The sequence below is a fragment of the Carcharodon carcharias genome, chromosome 10 (genome assembly GCF_017639515.1).
Source record: "Carcharodon carcharias isolate sCarCar2 chromosome 10, sCarCar2.pri, whole genome shotgun sequence".
Classification (NCBI taxonomy): Eukaryota; Metazoa; Chordata; class Chondrichthyes; order Lamniformes; family Lamnidae; genus Carcharodon; species Carcharodon carcharias.
The window spans coordinates 102,927,467-102,948,256 of record NC_054476.1 but is presented as its reverse complement, the minus strand read 5'-3'; the positions used below and the strand labels follow the sequence as shown (position 1 = coordinate 102,948,256).

At 45.3% G+C, this 20,790-nt stretch overlaps 1 protein-coding gene across 6 annotated transcripts in view; it reads right to left on the bottom strand.

Moving 5' to 3' along the window:
* The window catches only part of celf1 (cugbp, Elav-like family member 1), a 275,180-nt gene that overhangs the window by 18,827 nt on the left and 235,563 nt on the right, over nt 1-20,790 (bottom strand). For 5 of the 6 annotated variants that reach the window (XM_041196584.1, XM_041196579.1, XM_041196581.1 and 2 more), the window contains 2 exons: nt 18,468-18,543; nt 17,854-17,982 (listed from right to left, as the gene is read on the bottom strand). In XM_041196584.1, coding sequence (XP_041052518.1) covers nt 17,854-17,982; nt 18,468-18,543 — 205 coding nt within the window. The remainder of the gene's footprint in view (nt 1-17,853; nt 17,983-18,467; nt 18,544-20,790) is intronic. The other variant, XM_041196582.1, reaches the window with a different exon arrangement.

Sequence of the window (20,790 nt, the reverse complement as noted above, 5' to 3'; positions counted from 1 at the left end):
TATGATCAACGTTTTGATACCTGGGGCCATATTAATGTACTGAGGGCTGTGGGCAGGGTTTTGGTGCCCTTACCAAACCTTTTTCATGCACTCAGTGGAACTGGGTCCTAGTCACTGCACTGGTGACTTTACCTGAACAGGTTGATGACTTCAAGTGACCTCTGGCTCCGGTCAATGCATTGGTGCTCCTGATCTGAACTGGTTAATACACTCAGGGGGCTGGGCACACTGTCACTCAATCTCTCAGTCACAGCTGACAATGTTTGCGTTAGAGAATCAATTAGAAAAGGGATCTGCACATGGTGAGATACTAGGTACAAGTGTGCAGGAACCAGGGAGAGAAAAAGGATAACACGGGTGCCAGTTCACCAGGGGTTGAGTGCAGACACTAGCTCTGCTTCCGACAAGTTCAATGTGCAAGACTGCAGAAGCGATGGGTGTACAGACCAAAACGGTTGGTGCACTGGGAACCCAACTGGAAAACCATTACTTAACATCAAGGGGCAAGCAAGGAGCTCAACTTGGCACAGGATGAGATGTGCAGTATGGAAGGGCAAGTTCAGGCTCTCTAAGAGCAGCGAAGGAAAATTTTAAAGAACAGATCAAGGTTGTGCAGAGCGTGGAGCCCTTCCTTGCCAACAGGGAACAGGTGGTCACCTCCATCTTTTGGCTAATGTGTCAGCTTCCATAGTAGCACAATCGTCTCCCAGCAAAGGGCTGACAGCTGCAGTGAAAGATCTACCTACTTGACTCTGGAAAGCGAGAATGACATGAAGTTGTCTCTCTCTATATGGACAGCCTTACTTGAACCCTCTTTATGCAGCAGTGTACTGCAAATTGTTGGAAGTTGCTTATTAACTTCAGCAGCAACCTGGAAGGAACCACACAAACAAAATTTCAGAGCCCCAGTTACTTTGACAGCCATAGGTAAAGGAATCCATGTACTGCTCCAAAGTTGGAGTTGTGTTTACAGCAATTGGCAGATTTCAGTCATGGCTTCATGAGTGGACATCTCACAAGGTGCTCCTCAATGAAGCTTGTCAAGAAACAGGAACTTATTTGATTTCTGAGCAAAGGTCGAGGACTACAATTCCCGGCATGCGCTAATCAGGAGCAGGCTGTACATGCGCAGTTTGGCCTTGTGAGATCTTCGGACTGGGGACAAGAGCTCAGGGTGCCTATGTGAAGGAAAAAAGAACAGCGTCACAACCCAATTGTACCCAGGAGTGGGCACCATAACGAGAGGAGTCCCAGGACAGGGAGAAATCCCAGAGAGATAAAAGGAGCCCAGGGAGAGGAGAAAGAGCCACCAGGAGAAGCCATCGGGGAGAGGAGCATAGAAAGGCTCCAAGCAGTAAAAGTGCTGCGGCTGGCAGGCTTCAAGTAACGAGGGCTCGGGAGAGGGCGTGGGGAAGGTCGGTGATTGTATGTTGCGGGCCCCTTGGCAAAGGTAGCCCTTATAAAGCAGTGATGTTCTACTCGGCGTGCCTGAAGAGCTCAAGTGATGCCTGTGATTTGGTGCTGGAGTGCGGACTCAGGAGTCATAGGGAACATAATCTCGGGAGATGAGATTGAAACCCAGGTGAGCGGTCGTTGAGGCAGACCGAGTCAGCGTGACTTTTGGAGGGAATTCTGAAGCCAGATATTCAAAAGGGAAGAATGAAAACTTACAGTCCCTCATAAGGGAGACAGATTTTTAAAGAGATGGTGTAACTCACAGTGGATACTGAAGTCTGGGTGGGTTCCTGAGAAATCATTGGGATCTGTCTTGGTCACATCTGCCATGTATCGTACAGTGTGGTGTGTTCAACTATAGTTTGTTTGCTAATTCAAATGTACGTCATGTTAATTCCGAACATTAGAGTGTAAGGTATATCTTGTAAATTGTTTTACTTTTCTGGCTTAGTATAGTAAAGTTTATTTTGTTTATTTATAACCCGTGGAATCTTGTGGCTTTATTCTCTACGTTAAACAAGAAGTTACTGGTCCTGTCGAAAGATATGATTCTCATAATGTTATTGGAATTCATTGTAACATAGTGGTTACTGCGTCTATATGTGTGTGTGTGTGAGCGAGAGAGAGAGACTTAATTGGATTAAAGGCTGATGGTCTGAAGGCTTTGATGTATTAGAAGATGAGCTAGATTTGAAATGTTAACTAAGTAAACATAGGTGTCAAGGGAACATCTGTATTTTTAAATAAACCAGACTAGATTGTTTTCAAGAAAGGAAGTGAAATGTGTCACCTAGCTAGGTGAAGTTCAGAAACAGTGTGTTTATTTTTCCCAAAGATTACTGGTAAAACTTATTTCTATGAGAGTTTTATCAGAAAGGTAAAGCCCAAAGGCACAGGGAAACAATGGGAATTTGCATTCAAAGGGGAAAATATGTATAAAGGAGCGAAGGTTGTGTGTAAGGGTAGGCATTTTAGGATCTAACAAGTGTGAAAAATTGTCAGCTTCTACACCTCAAGATGCTGTCTACAAAGTATTGAAGTTAAGGAAACTCACTTTGAATTGGATTGTCAGGGTAGCATGTTTCTTTGCCTGGGTCTTGTAAAATCTGTGCAAATTACTGTTGCTTTAATGAAAGTGTAACTGGGAGCCAGATTAAGTAGGGAATTTAGAAGTTATTTTAGTAATTTGTAGACATATGTATGTGCTTAAAATTATTTCTCTTATTAATACGTGTTTAATCTAGTTTTGTAAAAACCTTGAAGATTTGGTGGTCTTATTACTACTGAATTCGAGCACACATCTCGAAATTTATACAAATTGCAAAACAAGTTGCAGTTGTTTCAAGTTTCCCTCTGGGATTTGAGCAGCTCAGCATTTACCATCCGCTGTGGCATAACATAGTTGGGGGCTCTTTGCAGGATTTATTTAAAATTCCTTGATTGGGTTGCAGTTGATGAATCTTAAGGGTACGAGTACGAGATGCACTTCAAATTCATGACTTGGTGTGAGGTTTTTTTGGAAGTAGTGAGGCTGCAATATGGCATTGGCAGTTCCTAAGACTTATCTAGGAGTTGAAGTTGTAACTTTGGCAGATTTACAAAAGGTAGCTAAAGTTAAGTTAATGGAATTGGCGGATAAATTACAATTAAGGTTACCTGTAGGGGCTAAGAAAGTGGATAAAATTTAAAGTATAGTACAGCATTTAAAGTTGGAAGTGATATCTGACACTAGTGAGTCACAGCTGGAGGCAGTGAGACTTCAGTTAGAAATGAAGAAGCTTGAACTTGAACAAGCAAAAGAAATGAAAAAACTTGAGCTAGAAGCAGCAGAAAATGAAAGGGCAGGGAAAGGACAGAAAAAGAAAAGGAAAGGGTATTTTAAAGGGAGCAAGAGGAAAGACAGGAGAAAGAAAGGAAGATGGAACTGGAATTCAAGGCAAGAGAGGAAGATAAAGAAAGAGAGTCAAAGGAAAGAGAGAAGGAAAGTGAAAGGGCATACCAGCTTAAAAGGCTGGAAGTTAAAAAAGAGATCTCAGATTCTAAGAGTTCTGATGAGGAAAAATCCTTTAACCTAAAACCCAGTGGGGAGATATTTAAATTTGTACAAGCTCTTCCAAAGTTTGAGGAAAGAGATGTGTAAGCATTCTTTATTTCATTTGAGAAGGTAGCTAAACAAATGAAATGGCCACAGGAAAAGTGGACATTATTGTTACAATCCAGGTTGGTAGGTAGAGCACATGAGATTTATGCTTTGCTATCAGAAGAAATGTCGGTGAACGAAGATGTGGTAAAAAAAAAGGCTAATTTGAGTGCATATGAGTTGATTCTTGAGGCATACAGGCAGAAATTTAGGAATATGAGAAAACAGCCTGGAAAAACTCAAATTGAGTTTGAAAGAGCAAGACATAGCAATTTTCACTGGTGGATACGGGCATTAAAGATAGAGACAACATATGCAGCTCTTAAGAGGGGTAATTCTTTTGGAAGAATTTAAAGATTTAATTCCTTCAGTTACAATAACACGTGCAGTAACTGGGTGGGTTGAAACGGTAAGGTAAGCAGCAGAGATAGCTGATGATTATGAGTTATTTCATAGAGCTAAACCTTTATTTCGTCATCCTTATAAATCAGGAAAGGATAGAAATTGGGAAGGTGAAAGGAAGGTGGGTAGTCAGGGAAGAGGAGCAGGTGGAAATTCGCAGGAAGTTTTTTCTCAGAATAAAAAGGAAGGTGTTGAAGGTGGCTTAGTAAACAGAATTGTTACCGTGGCAATTATTCTTAGTTTACCAGTGGGGGGGTGGATTTTATGCTGGGTAATGATTTGGCAAGTTTGAACTTCTTAGTATCTTTGAGTTTCAAGAGAGCCAGCTGAGATGGCAGAAACAGAGATTTTGCAGGAAGAACATTTTGGACTGTTGCCCAATTATGTGGTAGCTAGGGCACAACCTCATAAGATTAGACAGGACAAAGTGGAAAAGCAACCAGCCCAGAACCTAGAAAAGTTAGTATCAGAAAGGCAAGAATATCAAAGGTCACATGAGGAATTAGGCTCCGCTAATGAAAAACTGATCCGCGTACAGAACCAACTTTCAGACACGAAAGATGAGCTTGCTAATCAAAAACAAGAACTGGTGAGAACACTGAGTGTCAGTCACAGGAAGTGGAACACTTGAATGAGGACTTGAAAAGTTTAAATGATAAACTTGCAGATGAAAGTTCAAAGACAGATGAATTAAAACTTGATGGGCTTCAAGTATCAAAAGTCTCTAAGTGCTTTGGGAAATGCCTTGAGCAGGAAAAGGAACTGCTGATGAATCAGAATAGTTGCTTGAGTGCAGAGTTAAAAACCAAGAATGATGAACTGTTAGAACTTTGTTGTAAAAAAAAAATGAAATTCTTGAACTCCGATGCAATCTGGAGAACAAAAAGAATGAGATGTGTGGTATGGAAGAGCAGATTCAGACTCTAAAAGCAGCTAAGGAAAATTTTAAGAAACAGATTGAGCATAAGAATTAGGAGCAGGAGTAGGCAATTCAGCCCTTCGAGCCTGCCCCGCCATTCAACACGATCATGGCTGATCTCATTTCAGCCTCAACTCCAATTTCCCACCCTATCCCCATAACCTTTCAACCCTGTTACCAATTAAAAATCTGTCTATCTCCTCAAATTTATTCAGCGTCGCGGCATCCACTGCACCCTGAGGTAGTGAATTCCACAGATTCATGACCCTTTGAGAAAAGTAATTCCTCCTCATCTCTGATTTAAATCTACCACCCCTTAGCCTAAAACTATGGCCTCTTGTTCTAGAATGCCCCACAAGAGGAAACATCCTCTCCACGTCTACTTTGTCTATCCCCTTCAGCATCTTATATACCTCAATTAGATCTCTTCTCATCCTACTAAACTCTAGCAAGTATAGGCCTAAACTGCTCAATCTCTCCTCATAAGACGAGCCCCACATCTCTGGAATCAATCTTGTGAATTTCCTCTGAACCACCTCCAATGCAACTACATCCTTCCTCAAGTAAGGGGACCAAAGCTCTGCACAGTACTCCAGGTCCGGTCTCACCAGTGCCTTGTACAGTTGCAACAACAATTCCCTATTCTAACGAGTAAATGGAATGAGTCTAAAGAGTAGTCAGCCGTCATGTAAGAACAATTCCGAAATGAACAGACTGCCCATGTGGCGTTGTCAAGTTTGTCTTAGGGTTTCACAGATGACTCTGAAACAAAGGCAACTGAACTCAGGAGCAGTTGCTAAGCTTAATAAAAAGATTAGTAACCTTGGAAAATGAGAGAGTAAACAAAGTGGAGATGAGGGCTCTATTTCTCAAGCGTCAATGAGAAAAACATGAACTTGTGCAGAAGGTTGTGGCACATCTCTTGGATAAACTAGAAAATGGCTTGAGAGAAGGGAAAAAAACTCCCTCGGAGCAAAATAATAAAACACCAAAGTCTGTTATGGAGGAAGTGAGTGGAGATAATTTAGAAGCTGGTTGTCAATCAGAAATACACACTTTCTGAAGCAAACTTAAAGGACCCATTGAAGGCTTGTTTCCATCAACAGAGAAGAGTAAGAAAAGCCCCATGTTCTTCTATATTAAAGTTGAGAAACCAAAGCAAAAGTCATTTGTATCATTCCTATGTGAAGAGGTAAGACTGCCAGAGTACCAGAAAGATTGAGAACCCATGGTACAAAATAAAAATACAAGCTGGTCAAGGTGGTTCTACAGAAAACTTTAATGTATCTTTACTACCTTTGGTTGACTATGATTATGGTGGGAAAAAAAAGTAATTGTTGATAATCTGCCCAACGTTTATTAAAGAAAGGGTGGAGGAGAAAAAAATTACAATAATTCTATGATGTTAGAATCCTTCTAATCCTATTTGCTTTTGTTTGGGTTTCGCCTTTATATTATAATACGGTGTAATTGTGGACAAGATTAAAAATTTACCTATATAATATGTAAGAAGCTATTTGTTAGAGGTTATGATGATCAGAACTTCTTGTATTTTCAAAGCCATTGTAAAGAAACCTTCATAAGGATGAAGCCTTCTTGCTTTCTTTCTCCGAAGGGCTAAGGTATCAAAGAGTAGGAACTTACTTAATTTCTGAGCAGAAATCAGGAACTCCATGTCCTGACATGACCTGGAAATTTCCATATGTGCTCGAATTGGGAGCGAGCTGCAAATGCTGTTGGAATCATCTCTTTTTAAACTGGATTTTACTTCTTAAAATATGGAAGGACATTGGAGGGTGCCCAGAGTTTTTTTTTTTAAAAAGCCTCATAAGCTGATCTTGGAACTGTCAACAAGCAGGCCTCTTCCAAGAAATGACCCCAGTTATACGGTACGCGAGGAATTGTTTGTTTGTTTTGAAATGCAAAGCACTTTAATTAACGAAGAGCTGGAAGGCAAAAAGGCAATCACATCGCAGAGGCAAACCTTAAGTTTGAACCTGTGGGTTGATTTCAGTCGTGCTGGGGAAAGGATGAGAACAGAAGGCTGACTAGCTCTCTCTCCCCCTCTGCTTTGTGAAACTGTGTGTGGTTCTTGGCCTGTCGCCAGATAATTCTCATTTGAGCATAGTTTGCCTTCTAAATTTGAAACTTTGTAGCTGAGACAGGAAGAATTGGTCCAGCTATGCTCTTCTCTATGCTGAACTTCCCGACATTTGCTGGGCCCAGTCTTCATCACAGGGAGCTTCAAACCAACAGCCTTGAACCTCTGTAAACTTTATCTTTGTTTTTCTTTCTAAGAAAGTTTTTTTTTCCATCCACCCGGCTCTGCAGAGGCGACCTGTGTCTCTTTTGTTCGTCTGTGTATTGTTACGAAAGTATAATAATTTTCATAATATTTTTCTGGTTTTTTTGTAAAGTAGTTTTATGGGTGTGAGTGCAGATGGCTCTGTCTGTGTGATTTAATTGCATTTGGAGTCAGGGTGACCGCAAGCTTGGAATTTTCAAAAGAAGCTCAGTGTAGAAATGTGTTTGAAATGCTATTGAGTAAACATGGATGCTGGCTTAGCATGTTCGGTGTGAAGGGAATTTGAATTTTTAGATTGAAGGGATTGTTTGGATTTCAAAGGGATGTTTGTCAGTTTACAACTAGCCAGATAAGCAAGGCTAAGGTATTTTTCCTAAAGGCTACAGACAATATTGAAAGTTTTTATATTGTGGGAAAGATACGATTCCAAAGACATATGGGACAATAGAATTTACATATTAAAGAGAGATAAATACATAAAAAGGAGAATGAAAGGCTATGTGAGGGGAGATCCATGTCACATCTAACAGGAATGTGCGTGAAACAGCCTTCAAGAAGCCTCCAACCATCTGTGCATAAATCAGCTGTGTCCAGTAACTGAAGTTGGGGAAAACCAGTTGGAATTCCACTGTCAAGTGGGTACTGTGATAACTTGGTTTTGTTTTTAAATCCAAAATCTATATTGGACTGTTGCCTTCAAGGGAGCGTCTAACTGGCAATTAGGAGCCTTAGGATTTGTTATAGTATTAAGTAACTGTAATCTTATGTATGTGCTTGAAATCTTTTATTTTGTTATTAAATATTTTAATTTGATTTTTAAAATCTCAGTTTTAGTGGACGCATTACTTCTGAATTCAGTGCACACATCTTCTCGTAATAAATACAAATTGCAAAACCGTTGTGATAGCATGGCCAAGTTTCCCTTGTGGATTTGGTCCTCCTGGCACATTTGATCTGCCATGTCATAACAAAATTGGAGGCTCTTTTTGGATATTTGAAATTCCTTGATTGGTTTGGAGTTGGTGAGTCTTAAGACTATGAGTACGAGAATCACATTGAATTAAGTAGCTGATGTGAGGTGTTTTAAATTGGTGAGATTGCAAAAGTGGCTTTATCCAAGGCTAAAACCTTTTTGGAAGTAGACAATATAACTCTGATGGGGTTACAAAAAGTGTCTATGGGTATGTTAACAGATTTGGCAGATAAATTGCAGTTGAGGTTACCTGTAGGGGCAAAGAAAGCAAAGCTGAAGTGATAGCACAGCATTTAAAGTTAGAAGCGATACTTGACGCTACTGAGTCACAGCTGGAGGTAGTGAGACTTCAGTTACAAATGAAGAAGCTTGAACCTGAATGGAAACAATGGAAGTGAAAAACTTGAATTACAGACAACAGAAAATGAAAAGGAAAAAGAGAGAGTATTTCAAAGAAATGAAAATGCGAAAACTTGACTTCCAGAGGGAGAAATTAGCAGTGGAGTAAAGAAGGGGAGAGAGAGAGAATTAAGTTTAATTAAAAAGCTTAAAATGTTGCAAGTTCAAAAAGAGGTCTCAGATGCTGAGGAAGGTTCTGATGTGGAAATAACCACCTCCAGTCTAAAGCCCAGTAAGGAGATGTTTAAATTTGTACAAGCTCTTCTGAAGTTTGAAGAAAGGGGTGTAGAGACATTCTTTATCTCGTTTGAGAAGATAGCTAAACAGATGAAATGGCCACAAGAAATCTGGACATTGGTTTTACAGTCTAGGTTAGTGGGTAGAGCTCATGGGGTTTATGCTTCACTGTCAGAAGTAGTATCGGTGGATTACGATGCAGTAAAAGCAACTATTTTGTGTGCATATGAGGTGATTCCTGAGGCATAGGAGCAGAAAATTGGGAATATAAGGAGATAGCCTGGTCAAACTTATATTGAGTTTGAAGAGTAAAATGAAGTAATTTTGACTGGTAGATACAGGCATTACAAGTTAGAGAGAACATATGCAGCTGTTAAAGAAGTAATTCTTTTGAAGGAATTTAAAGATTCAATTCCTCAGGTAGTGAGATCTTATGTGGAGGAACAGAGGGTTAAAACAGTAAAACAAGCAGCAGAGATAGCTGATGATTATGAGTTAGTTCATAGAGGTGAACCTCTTTTCCATCAGCTCTTTAAATCAGAGAAGGATAGATAGTGGGAAGGTGAAAGGAATGTAAGTCGTCAGGGAAGAGAGAAGGAATAGTTGGAAATTGTCAGCAAGTCTTTTCTCAGGCTAAAAAAAAAGGCGCTGAGGATAGAAATGACACTCAAAAATTGAGGTGTTTTCATTGCAATAAGATTGGGCACACAAAGTCAATGTGTTGGAGATTACAGGGAAAATTACAGGGATGCAAAAAAGTTCTGGAAGTAAAAGTATTGTGGGTTCTGAGGTTCAGGCACAGCAAAACCAGTGGTTTGTGTACAAGTAAAGCAGGAAGAATCAGTGATAGGTAAAGAAGTGGGAATGTGTTCACAATTTACCCAAGAAAGTTCCGAAGACCAGGTTGCAGAAATATTTACTGATTTGTATGTGAAAGGGAAGTCTTTCCATATGTGCAGGGTGGAGCAGGTATAGATATTTAACATTTTGAGACACACAAGGGCTAGTCAATCCTTAATGTTGTGGGATTAGTGACATTTGTTGTTTAGAAAGAGTGTTGCAGGAAAATGAGATAAGTGGAGCTATGTAGATACTAAACCTATTCCATTGTGGAAGGTAAATCTAAAAAGTGGAAAACAGGTGAGATGATTGTTGGAGTAATGGAAAAATTGACCATTGCAGGTGTTCAATTTATTTTAGGCAATGATATAAATGGGTCACAGATGTGGGTGATACCTATGGTAGTTGAGCAGCCTGTGGAGGTACATTCAGCAGAGGTGTTGCAGAAAGGACACCCTGGATTGTTTCCAGGTTGTGTAGTAACAAGGTCACAGGCTCAGCTTGAAAGAGGATGAAGAGGAAGTTAAAAGGCAGGGAAAAGGAGTTGAAGTTCAATTAGCTGATACTACCTTTGATGAAATTGTTCAGGGAGAGAGAATGGAAGAAAACGAAGCTGAAGTGTTTAGTTCCGTTGGTAGAGTTACAACTAAAAGATCCATGAATAAGGCAGTTATATCAGACAGTTTGCTCAGAGACAGAAGCAGAGTGTATTCCAGAATGTTATTCCCTTAAGGATGTTGTATTAATGAGGAAGGAGGCCATCTCACATTTCAGCAGGTGAAAAATGGACCGAAGTGCATCAGATAGTTATATCATCTGGATACAGAAATGAGATACTGAGAGTAGCTCATGGAATTCCAAAAGGGGGACATTTAGGGATTAGGAAGACTCAGTTAAAAATACAAAAACATTTCCATTGGCCTGGGTTGCATGAAGATGTAGTCAAATTCTGTAGAACATGTCACACGTCAGGCGACAGGGAAACCTCAAGCAGTAATTAAACTGGCAACTTTAATTCTAATTCAAGCATTTGAGGAACGTTTTACTAGGGTCCTGAATGATTGTGTAGTGCCCCTCCCTGAGACTAAAAGTGGAAAACAGGACTTGCTGACAATAATGGATGTGTCTATAAGGTTTCTGGAAGTGATACATTAGCGAAATATTACAGTAAAGAGAACTGTGGAACAGTTGACTAAATCTTTTTTTACAAGGTATGGTTTGCCAAAAGAAATGCAATCAGATCAGGGTTAAAATTTTATGCCGCAGCTGTTTAAGGGAGTAGTGAACAGTTTAGGGATAAAACAGTTTAAGTTAACAGCTTAACATCCTGAATCACAAGGGGCTTTGGAAAGATGACATCAAACTTTAAAAACTATGATGAGGGCTTACAGTCCACAGGATTGGGATGGAGAATTCCATTCTTGTTATTTGCTATTAGGGATCATCCTAATGCATTGACCGGATTTAGTCCTTTTGTTATAGTCTATGGGTCACGAGGTAAGGGGGCCACTGAAATTGATTCATGAGAAATTGGTGAGTCAAAATTCAGAAACTACTCTCCTGGATTATGTAACAAAGTTCAGAGAAAGATTGAACAGAGCATGTGAGTTAGCTCTGGAACATTTAAAGATATCAGAGCAAGGGATGAAAGCAAAGGCAGGCAAGGAAAGCTATAACTCGTAGTTTTGTTGCTGGGGCAAAAGTGTTAGTTTTGTACCAGTATTGGGTGAATCATTAAAGGCAAGATTTGAAAAGAAACTGAGTGAAGTAAATTATTGAATAAAAACTCCCGACAGAAGAAAGGAGCAGATATGTGTCATGTAACTATGCTTAAAAAGTACTCTGGAAGAGGACCAAAAGGAGATATTAGTAGTGGTAGATAAGGGGAAATAAGTAGAAATGAAGAATTCTAAAACTGATTTTCCTCGAATTAAAATGGAGGAGGGGGTACTTAAAAATTTAAATGAAACAGAGTTACCTTCCAGACAAATATAAAAGTAAAAAGCTATTGCAGTCATACAAAGCTATTTGTGGGAATAAGCTGGAGAGGATAAATTTAGCTACACATGATATAAATGTTGCGATTCATTTTCAATAAGGCAACATCCTTATAGATTAAGTCCAAAGTTATCACAAGTACAGGAAGAAATTGAATTCATGCTTCAAAATGACATATTTGAGTCTAGTTGCAGTAACTGGAATTTGCCTATTGCGATGGCACCAAAACTGGATGGGACAAATAGACAGCGTGTGAATTATCGTAAGGTGAATGCAGTGACAAAAGCGGATTCATAAACTATACCATGGTTGGAAGATTGCATTGACAAAGTGGGGCAATCAAAGTTTATCACAAAGGTTGACTTATTGAGAGGATATTGGCAAGTACCATTGTCGGAGAGAGCAAAAGAAATATCAGCTTTTGTGATGCCAGATGGACTATAGCAGTTTAAAGTCATGATATTTGGTATGAAAAACGTACCAGCAGCAATTCAAAGACTGACAAAGTAATTACAGGGTTGAGCAATTGCGCTGTTTATACTGACAACTTGATAGTTTTCAGTCAAACGTGGGAGGAGTATTTACAACAACTGTTTAATCGACTGCAAGAAGCTACTTTGGTGATGAACTTGGCTAAAAGTGAGTTTGAAAAAATGTAAGTTACATATCTAGGCAATACCATTGGAAATGGTAAGGTGCCTGCGAGAGATGTGAGAAGTTTTGACATTGCTGGGCATGAGTGGGTTTTACCAAAAAATTATGCCAAATTTTAGCAGTGCAGTTGCTCCATTGACTGAACTATTAAAAAAGAACAAGTTTCAATGTACACAGGAGTATCAGGCACTTGACAGTTTGAAAACTGTATTGAGTGCTACACCAGCTTTGGCAGGACCCAATTATGCCAAGAAATTTAAGTTGGCCTTTGATGCAAGTGATATAGGCATTGGGGCCGGACTGTTACAAGAAGCTGAAACTGGGGTTGAGAAGCCTGTGGGGTATTTTTCACCAAAGCTGAATGTATAACAGAGAAGATATTCACGATTGAAAAGGAGACTCTGGATCTGGTGTTAGCATTGCAGCATTTCGAGGTTTATGTTGCAAGCAATTCGTCAGAAACAATTGTCTATTCAGAGCACAATCCTAAAAATTTCTGGACAGATTTCAAGACCAAAGTACAAGGCTGTTCAGATGGAGTTTATTACTGCAACCATTTGATTTACAGATTGTACATGTGGCTGGACAAGAAATTGCAAACACATTGTCGAGAGTTTACAGCTCAAAGAGACTGGGCATTTAAACCAGGACACTGACTGAAATGACCTCTGTTAATACCAAGGATTTGTGTATATCTTATGTTAATGCATCCAACTTGTAATGTAATAGTTTGGGTACATAGATAAGTACAGTAAGTAATGTAAGGTGGGTTGAGAAAATAAAGCTGTCTTTTGAAATTATGATGGTTCATTTGTCCATAAGGATGGAGGTGTAACAAAAGTATAATACTTTTCATAATATATTCCTGGTTTGCAGTAAAGTAGCTTTGTGGGTGTGAGCGTAGATGGGTCTGTCTGTGTGATTTAATTGCATTTAGAGTCAGATAGACTGCAAGTTTGGAATTATCAAAAGAAGCTAGGTGTTGAAATGTGTTTGAAATGCTAATAGATAAACATGGATGCTGAATTAACATGTAAGGTGTGAAAGGAATTTGCATTTTTAGATAAGTGAAGGGATTGTTTGGATTTCAAAGAGATATTAGTCAGTTTCAGCTAGCCAGATAAACAAGGTGAAGGAGTGTTTATTTTTCTCAGAAGATACTGACAATATTGGCAACTCACAGAATCACACAGTGCAGAAGAGGCCCTTCGGCCCATTGAGTCAGCACCAACCCGTGAGAAACACCTGACCTACCCACCTAATCCCATTTACCAGCACTTGGCCCATAACCATGAATGTTATGACGTGTCAAGTGCTCATCCAGGTACTTTTTAAAGGATGTAAAGCCCTCCCAGGCAGCGCATTCCAGACAATCACCGTCCTCTGGGTAAAAAAGTTTTTCCTCACATCCCCGCAAAATCTCCTGCCCCTCACCTTCAACTTCTGTCCCCTCGTGACTGACCCTTCAACTAAGGGGAACAGCTGCTCCCCATCCACCCTATCCTCATTATCTTGTACACCTCGATCAGGTCGCCCCTCAGTCTTCTCTGCTCCAACGAAAACAATCCAAGTCTATCCAACCTCTCTTCATAACTTAAATGTTTCATCCCAGGCAACATACTGGTGAATCTCCTCTGCACCCTCTCCAGTGCTGCACACAGTACCCCAGCTATGTCCTCACCAAGGTTAGTTGTAGGAGACAGAGGATGATGACAGAAGGCTGCACACAGTAGTCCAGCTGTGTCCTCACCAACATGGCCTCCCTACTTTTGTAATCTATGCCTCGATTTATAAAGGCAAGTATCCCAAATGCCTTTTTCACCACCCCACTAACATGCCACTCCGCCTTCAGAGATCTATGGACACACACGCCAAGGGCCCTTTGTTCCTCAGAACTTCCTAGTGTCATGCCGTTCATTGAATACTTCCTTGTCAAATTATTCCTTCCAAAGTTTATCACCTCACATGTTTCAGGGTTAAATTCCATCTGCCACTTATCTGCCCATTTGACCATCCCGTCCATATCTTCTTGTAGCCCAAGACACTCAACCTCACTGTTAACCACCTGGCCAATCTTTGTGTCATCCGCAAACTTACTAATCCTACACCCCACATCATCTATGCTGTTTATATAAATGACGAATAACAGGGGACCCAGCACAGATCCCTGTGGTACACCACTGGACACTGGCTTCCAGTCACTAAAGAATCCTTCTGTCATCACCCTCTGCCTCCTACAACTAAGCCAATTTTGAATCCACCTTATCAAATTACCCTGTATCACATGTGCATTTGCCTTCTTTATAAGTCCCCCATGAGGGACCTGGTCAAAGGCTTTGCTGAAATCCATATAAGCTACATCAACTGCACTACCCTCATCTACACACCTAGTCACTTCAAAAAATTCAATCAAATTTGTTAGGCATGACCTCCCTCTGACAAAGCCATGCTGACTATCCCTGATCAAACCTTGCCTCTCCAAGTGGAGATAGATTCTCTCCTTCAGAATTTTCTCTAATAGTTTCCCTACCACTGATGTGAGACACCCTCCTGTTTCGAACCCACCCAGGATTACAGGTATTTCTGGGACATACGTTCCTCTGACTGCTGTTCTCGTCGCATCCTGAAATCCACACTCATTGCCATGCACCGCCATATGAACACACACGACCACTCCCTCCAGCAGCACCGGCGCACCCTATTTCTAAGCTGTCCTTGCCCCCAGTTTCATTTTATTCTTCATCTCATCCGACGCCTCAACAAGAACTTTGTCTCTTTGTTTCAAAGCAACACAAGGCTCCAACAACTCATTGACACTAACGCCGAACCAGGACCCTCCACCTCTGCCCGTCCCTCTGTCCCCATCCCATCTTCCAATCCCAGCCGTGTATTCACCATACCTTCTGACCTTCCCCTCTCTGATGCTGAACGTTCAGTGCCCAGCAAAGTTCCCTGGCTCATCCCTACAACCCTTCTTAAATAGCAGAACCACATTAGCTGTTCTCCAATCCTCTGGCACCTCCCCCGTGGTCAGAGAGGAATTAAAAATTTAGGTCAGAGCCCCTGCGATCTCCTCCCTTACCTCCCTCAGCAGTCTGGGGCACAATCATCCGGACCTGGAGATCTGTCCACTTTTAAGCCTGCTAACACTTCCAATACCTTGTCACTCCTTATATCAATTTGCTCAAGAATCTCACAGTCTCTCTCCCAGAGTTCCATACCTTCATCCTCATTCTCTTGGATGAAGACGGATGTGAAGTATTCTTTCAACACTCTAGTGATGTCCTCTGGCGCCACCCACAGATTGCCCCCTTGGTCCCCAATGGGCCCTACTCCTTCCCTAGTTATCCTCTTCCCATTGATATACTAATAGAATATCCTGGGATTTTCCCTACTTTTACCAGTCAGAGTTTTCTCATATCCCCTCTTTGCTCTCCTAATTGCTTTCTTAAGCTCCACCCTGCACTTTCTGTACTCCACTAATGTCTCTGCTGATTTGCTCCCCTTGCACCTGCTAAAAGCCTCTATCTTTTCCTTCTCATCATATCCTGAATATCTCTGGTCAACCATGGTTCTCTGGGTTTGTTACTCATTCCTATCACCCTAGAGGGAACATGTACCCTCCCCATTTCCTTTTGAACACCGCCCACTGCTCTTCTGTAGATTTCCCCACAAGTAGCTGTTCCCAGTCTACCTTGGCCAGATCCTGCCTTATTTTATTAAAATCCGCTCTCCCCCAATCCAAAACATTTTTTTGCAACTTGTCTATTTCTTTGTCCATAACAAGCTTAAATTGTATTATGTTGTGGTCGCTATCACTAAAATGCTTCCCCACCACCACCTCAGCCACCTGTCCGGCTTCAGCCCCCAGAATTAGGTCCAGCACTGCGCCGTCCCTTGTTGGACTGTCAACATATTGATCTAAAAAGTTCTCCTGTACACATTTCAAGAAACCCACTCCATCCAAGCCCTTAACATGATGTCTATCCCAATTAATGTTGGGAAAGTTGAAATCACCTAATATAGAACAAAGAACAAAGAAAAGTACAGCACCGGAACAGTTCCTTTGGCCCTCCAAGCCTGCGCTGATCATATTGCCCACCAACTAAAACATTTTGCACTTCCGGGGCCCGTATCCCTCTATTCCCTTATAATTATAATATTATAATAAAAATATAATTACCTTACTATTATTGTTTTTGCACACCTCCACAAATTGTGCACATATTTGCTCCTCAATTTTCCGCTGACTATCTGGGGGTCTATAATAAACACCTAATAATGTGGCTGCCCCTTTTCTATTCCTAAGCTCTACTCACAAAGCTTCATTCGATGCCCCCTCCAAGATATCATGTCTCCTTATTGCTGTAACTGACTCCTTAACTAATAATACAACGCCCCCTCCTCTTTTACCCCCTCCTGTCTCACCTGAAGATTCTATATTCTGGAATGTTGAGCTGCCAATCCTGCTCCTCCTTCAACTGCGTCTCTGTGATGGCTACTGTATCACAATTCCACGTGTCAATCCTCATCATTAACTCATCCGTTTTACCTGTAATATTCCTGGTATTAAAGTAGAGGCCATTCAGCCTTGCCTTACTCCCTTGAAACTTTATGCAGCTGTACTCCCTCTGACTTGATTGTTTTACTGTATTATGAGGTGTCCCTATTCTGCTAACATTGTGCCCCCTCCCCCTGCCAAATTAGTTTAAACTCCTCCCAACAGCACTAGCAAAGATGTTTATCCCACTCTAGTTCAGATGTAGACCGTCCCGCTTCCCCAGAAACAGTCCCAGTGATCCAGGAATTTAAAACCCTCCCTCCTGCACCAACTCTTAAGCCACGTATTCAGCTGCGCTATTCTCCTAATTCCATGCTCGCTAGCACATGGCACTGGGAGTAATCCAGAGATTACAACTCGAGAGGTCTTGCTTTTCGGTCTACTGCCTAACTCCCTGAATTCTTGATGTAAGACCTCGTCCCTCTTTCTACCTATGTAATTGGTGCCAACATGTACAATGACCTCTGCCTTATTACCCTCCCCCTTCAGGATGCCCTGCAGCCGTTCAGTGACATCCCGGACCCTGGCACCAAGGAGGCAACACACCATCCTGGAGTCACGTTCACAGCCACAGTAGCGCCTATTTGTTCCCCTGACTATAGAATCCCCTATTACTATTGCCCTTCCTCCTCTCCTGTACAGACAGCTGTGGTTCCAGAAGCTTGGCTCTGTCTGAACTCCCTGGAGGAACCAGCGCCCTCATCAGCCTCCAAAATGGAATACCGATTTGCGAGCGGAACCCCAGGGGATTCCTGAACTACCTGCCTGTTTCTCTTGGACTGCCTGGTGGTCACCCATTCCTTTCTTTACTGCAAGTTTTCATATTATGGGAAAGGTAACGTGCCAAAAACATATGGAACAAGCAAAGTAAAACTGTACCCATTAGCTGATGGCACAATGACTCGAGTGCCTTGTCATCAACTGGTTAATGCACTCAAGAACTGCGGCCCTGATCACTGGGTGACCTTACCTGAACAGGTCAGTGCACTCAGGGGACTGCTGCCTGTGGTCAATGCGTTGGTGCCTGGTGCTGTGTTCTGAGCTGCGCTTGCAGCTGCAGCCAGAGCAGCAAGGTTCTGTAACTGCATGGCATTGAGACCTGAAAGAAAAGGAGATGCTGTATCCTTGCAACATGAAGACCATTTGTATTTGGCTAATGTAGGACTCTGCTGGGGCCATGTGAAATGAATGCCGATATCTGGGGGAAATACTTCAGTCTTTCTATCGCCAGGTTCCCCCATGTAAACCATGTCAACTTCACCAGCAATGGAGAAGCACAGCCAGTGTGACACGAAGTGGTCGCAGAAGCTAAATAGCAGTCTCAGATAACTATCCAGAGATATGCTTCTTGTGCACGCCTGGTCTGCCTGTAGGGCTATCAGCTTGGCCTGGCCTGTGCTTGGTTGGCCTGTCAGGCTGCCCTGGCCGACCTGTCAGGTTGGTCTGGCCTGCATTTGATACAACAGTCAGGTTAGCCTGCACTCGACTGGCAGGTCACGTTGGTCCATGTTTTAATCAGAATGTCTAGTTTTGTTGTGGCTGCTTGCAGTAGTGGATGAAAATTAACAAAGTAGAGGTACTCACCAGCCATGGGGTGCAAGTTGCTCAGCGCATTGAGGTTCCCAGAGGACGCTGTCTGCTGTAAGAGCTGCAAATAAAGCTAGACATTACACCGAAACAAAAACAGAGTGTGTCAGCAGTGCCCGGAATATCAGGGAATCAGAGAGAGAGAGCGAGGTCCAGCGCGAGGGCCAGAGGGAGGTCCGGCGCGAGGGCCGGAGGGAGGTCCGGCGCGAGGGCCGGAGGGAGGTCCAGCGCGAGGGCCGGAGGGAGGGCCGGCGCGAGGGCCGGAGGGAGGGCCGGCGCGAGGGCCGGAGGGAGGGCCGGAGGGAGGGTCGGCGCGAGGGCCGGAGGGAGGGTCGGCGCGAGGGCCGGAGGGAGGGTCGGCGCGAGGGCCGGAGGGAGGGTCGGCGCGAGGGCCGGAGGGAGGGTCGGCGCGAGGGCCGGAGGGAGGGTCGGCGCGAGGGCCGGCGCCAGAGAGGGAGGGCCGGCGCCAGAGAGGGAGGGCCGGCGCCAGAGAGGGAGGGCCGGCGCCAGAGAGGGAGGGCCGGCGCCAGAGAGGGAGGGCCGGCGCCAGAGAGGGAGGGCCGGCGCCAGAGAGGGAGGGCCGGCGCCAGAGAGGGAGGGCCGGCGCCAGAGAGGGAGGGCCGGCGCCAGAGAGGGAGGGCCGGCGCCAGAGAGGGAGGGCCGGCGCCAGAGAGGGAGGGCCGGCGCCAGAGAGGGAGGGCCGGCGCCAGAGAGGGAGGGCCGGCGCCAGAGAGGGAGGGCCGGCGCCAGAGAGGGAGGGCCGGCGCCAGAGAGGGAGGGCCGGCGCCAGAGAGGGAGGGCCGGCGCCAGAGAGGGAGGGCCGGCGCCAGAGAGGGAGGGCCGGCGCCAGAGAGGGAGGGCCGGCGCCAGAGAGGGAGGGCCGGCGCCAGAGAGGGAGGGCCGGCGCCAGAGAGGGAGGGCCGGCGCCAGAGAGGGAGGGCCGGCGCCAGAGAGGGAGGGCCGGCGCCAGAGAGGGAGGGCCGGCGCCAGAGAGGGAGGGCCGGCGCCAGAGAGGGAGGGCCGGCGCCAGAGAGGGAGGGCCGGCGCCAGAGAGGGAGGGCCGGCGCCAGAGAGGGAGGGCCGGCGCCAGAGAGGGAGGGCCGGCGCCAGAGAGGGAGGGCCGGCGCCAGAGAGGGAGGGCCGGCGCCAGAGAGGGAGGGCCGGCGCCAGAGAGGGAGGGCCGGCGCCAGAGAGGGAGGGCCGGCGCCAGAGAGGGAGGGCCGGCGCCAGAGAGGGAGGGCCGGCGCCAGAGAGGGAGGGCCGGCGCCAGAGAGGGAGGGCCGGCGCCAGAGAGGGAGGGCCGGCGCCAGAGAGGGAGGGCCGGCGCCAGAGAGGGAGGGCCGGCGCCAGAGAGGGAGGGCCGGCGCCAGAGAGGGAGGGCCGGCGCCAGAGAGGGAGGGCCGGCGCCAGAGAGGGAGGGCCGGCGCCAGAGAGGGAGGGCCGGCGCCAGAGAGGGAGGGCCGGCGCCAGAGAGGGAGGGCCGGCGCCAGAGAGGGAGGGCCGGCGCCAGAGAGGGAGGGCCGGCGCCAGAGAGGGAGGGCCGGCGCCAGAGAGGGAGGGCCGGCGCCAGAGAGGGAGGGCCGGCGCCAGAGAGGGAGGGCCGGCGCCAGAGAGGGAGGGCCGGCGCCAGAGAGGGAGGGCCGGCGCCAGAGAGGGAGGGCCGGCGCCAGAGAGGGAGGGCCGGCGCCAGAGAGGGAGGGCCGGCGCCGGAGAGAGAGAGAGAGAGCCGGCGATAGAGCGAGAGAGCCACGCGAGAGAGAAAGAGAGAGCCGGCGCGTGCGAGAGAGAGAGAGCCGGCGCGTGCGAGAGAGAGAGAGCCGGCGCGTGCGAGAGAGAGAGAGCCGGCGCGTGCGAGAGAGAGAGAGCCGGCGCGTGCGAGAGAGAGAGAGCCGGCGCGAGAGAGAGAGAGAGCCGGCGCGAGAGAGAGAGAGAGCCGGCGCGAGAGAGAGAGAGAGCCGGCGCGAGAGAGAGAGAGAGCCGGCGCGAGAGAGAGAGAGAGAGCCGGCGCGAGAGGGAGAGCCAGCGCGAGATAGAGAGCCAGCGCGAGAGAGAGCCAGCGCGAGAGAGCCAACGCGATAGAGAGCCAACGCGAGAGAGAGAAAGGGCAGCGCAAGAGAGAGAAAGGGCAGCGCGAGAGAGAAAGAGTCAGCACGAGAGAGAGACCAGCGCGAGAGAGAGCCAGTGCGAGAGAGGGCCAGCGCGAGAGAGAGAGCCAGCGCGAGAGAGAGAGCCAGCGCGAGAGAGAGAGCCAGCGCGAGAGAGAGAGCCAGCGCGAGAGAGAGAGCCAGCGCGAGAGAGAGAGCCAGCGCGAGAGAGAGAG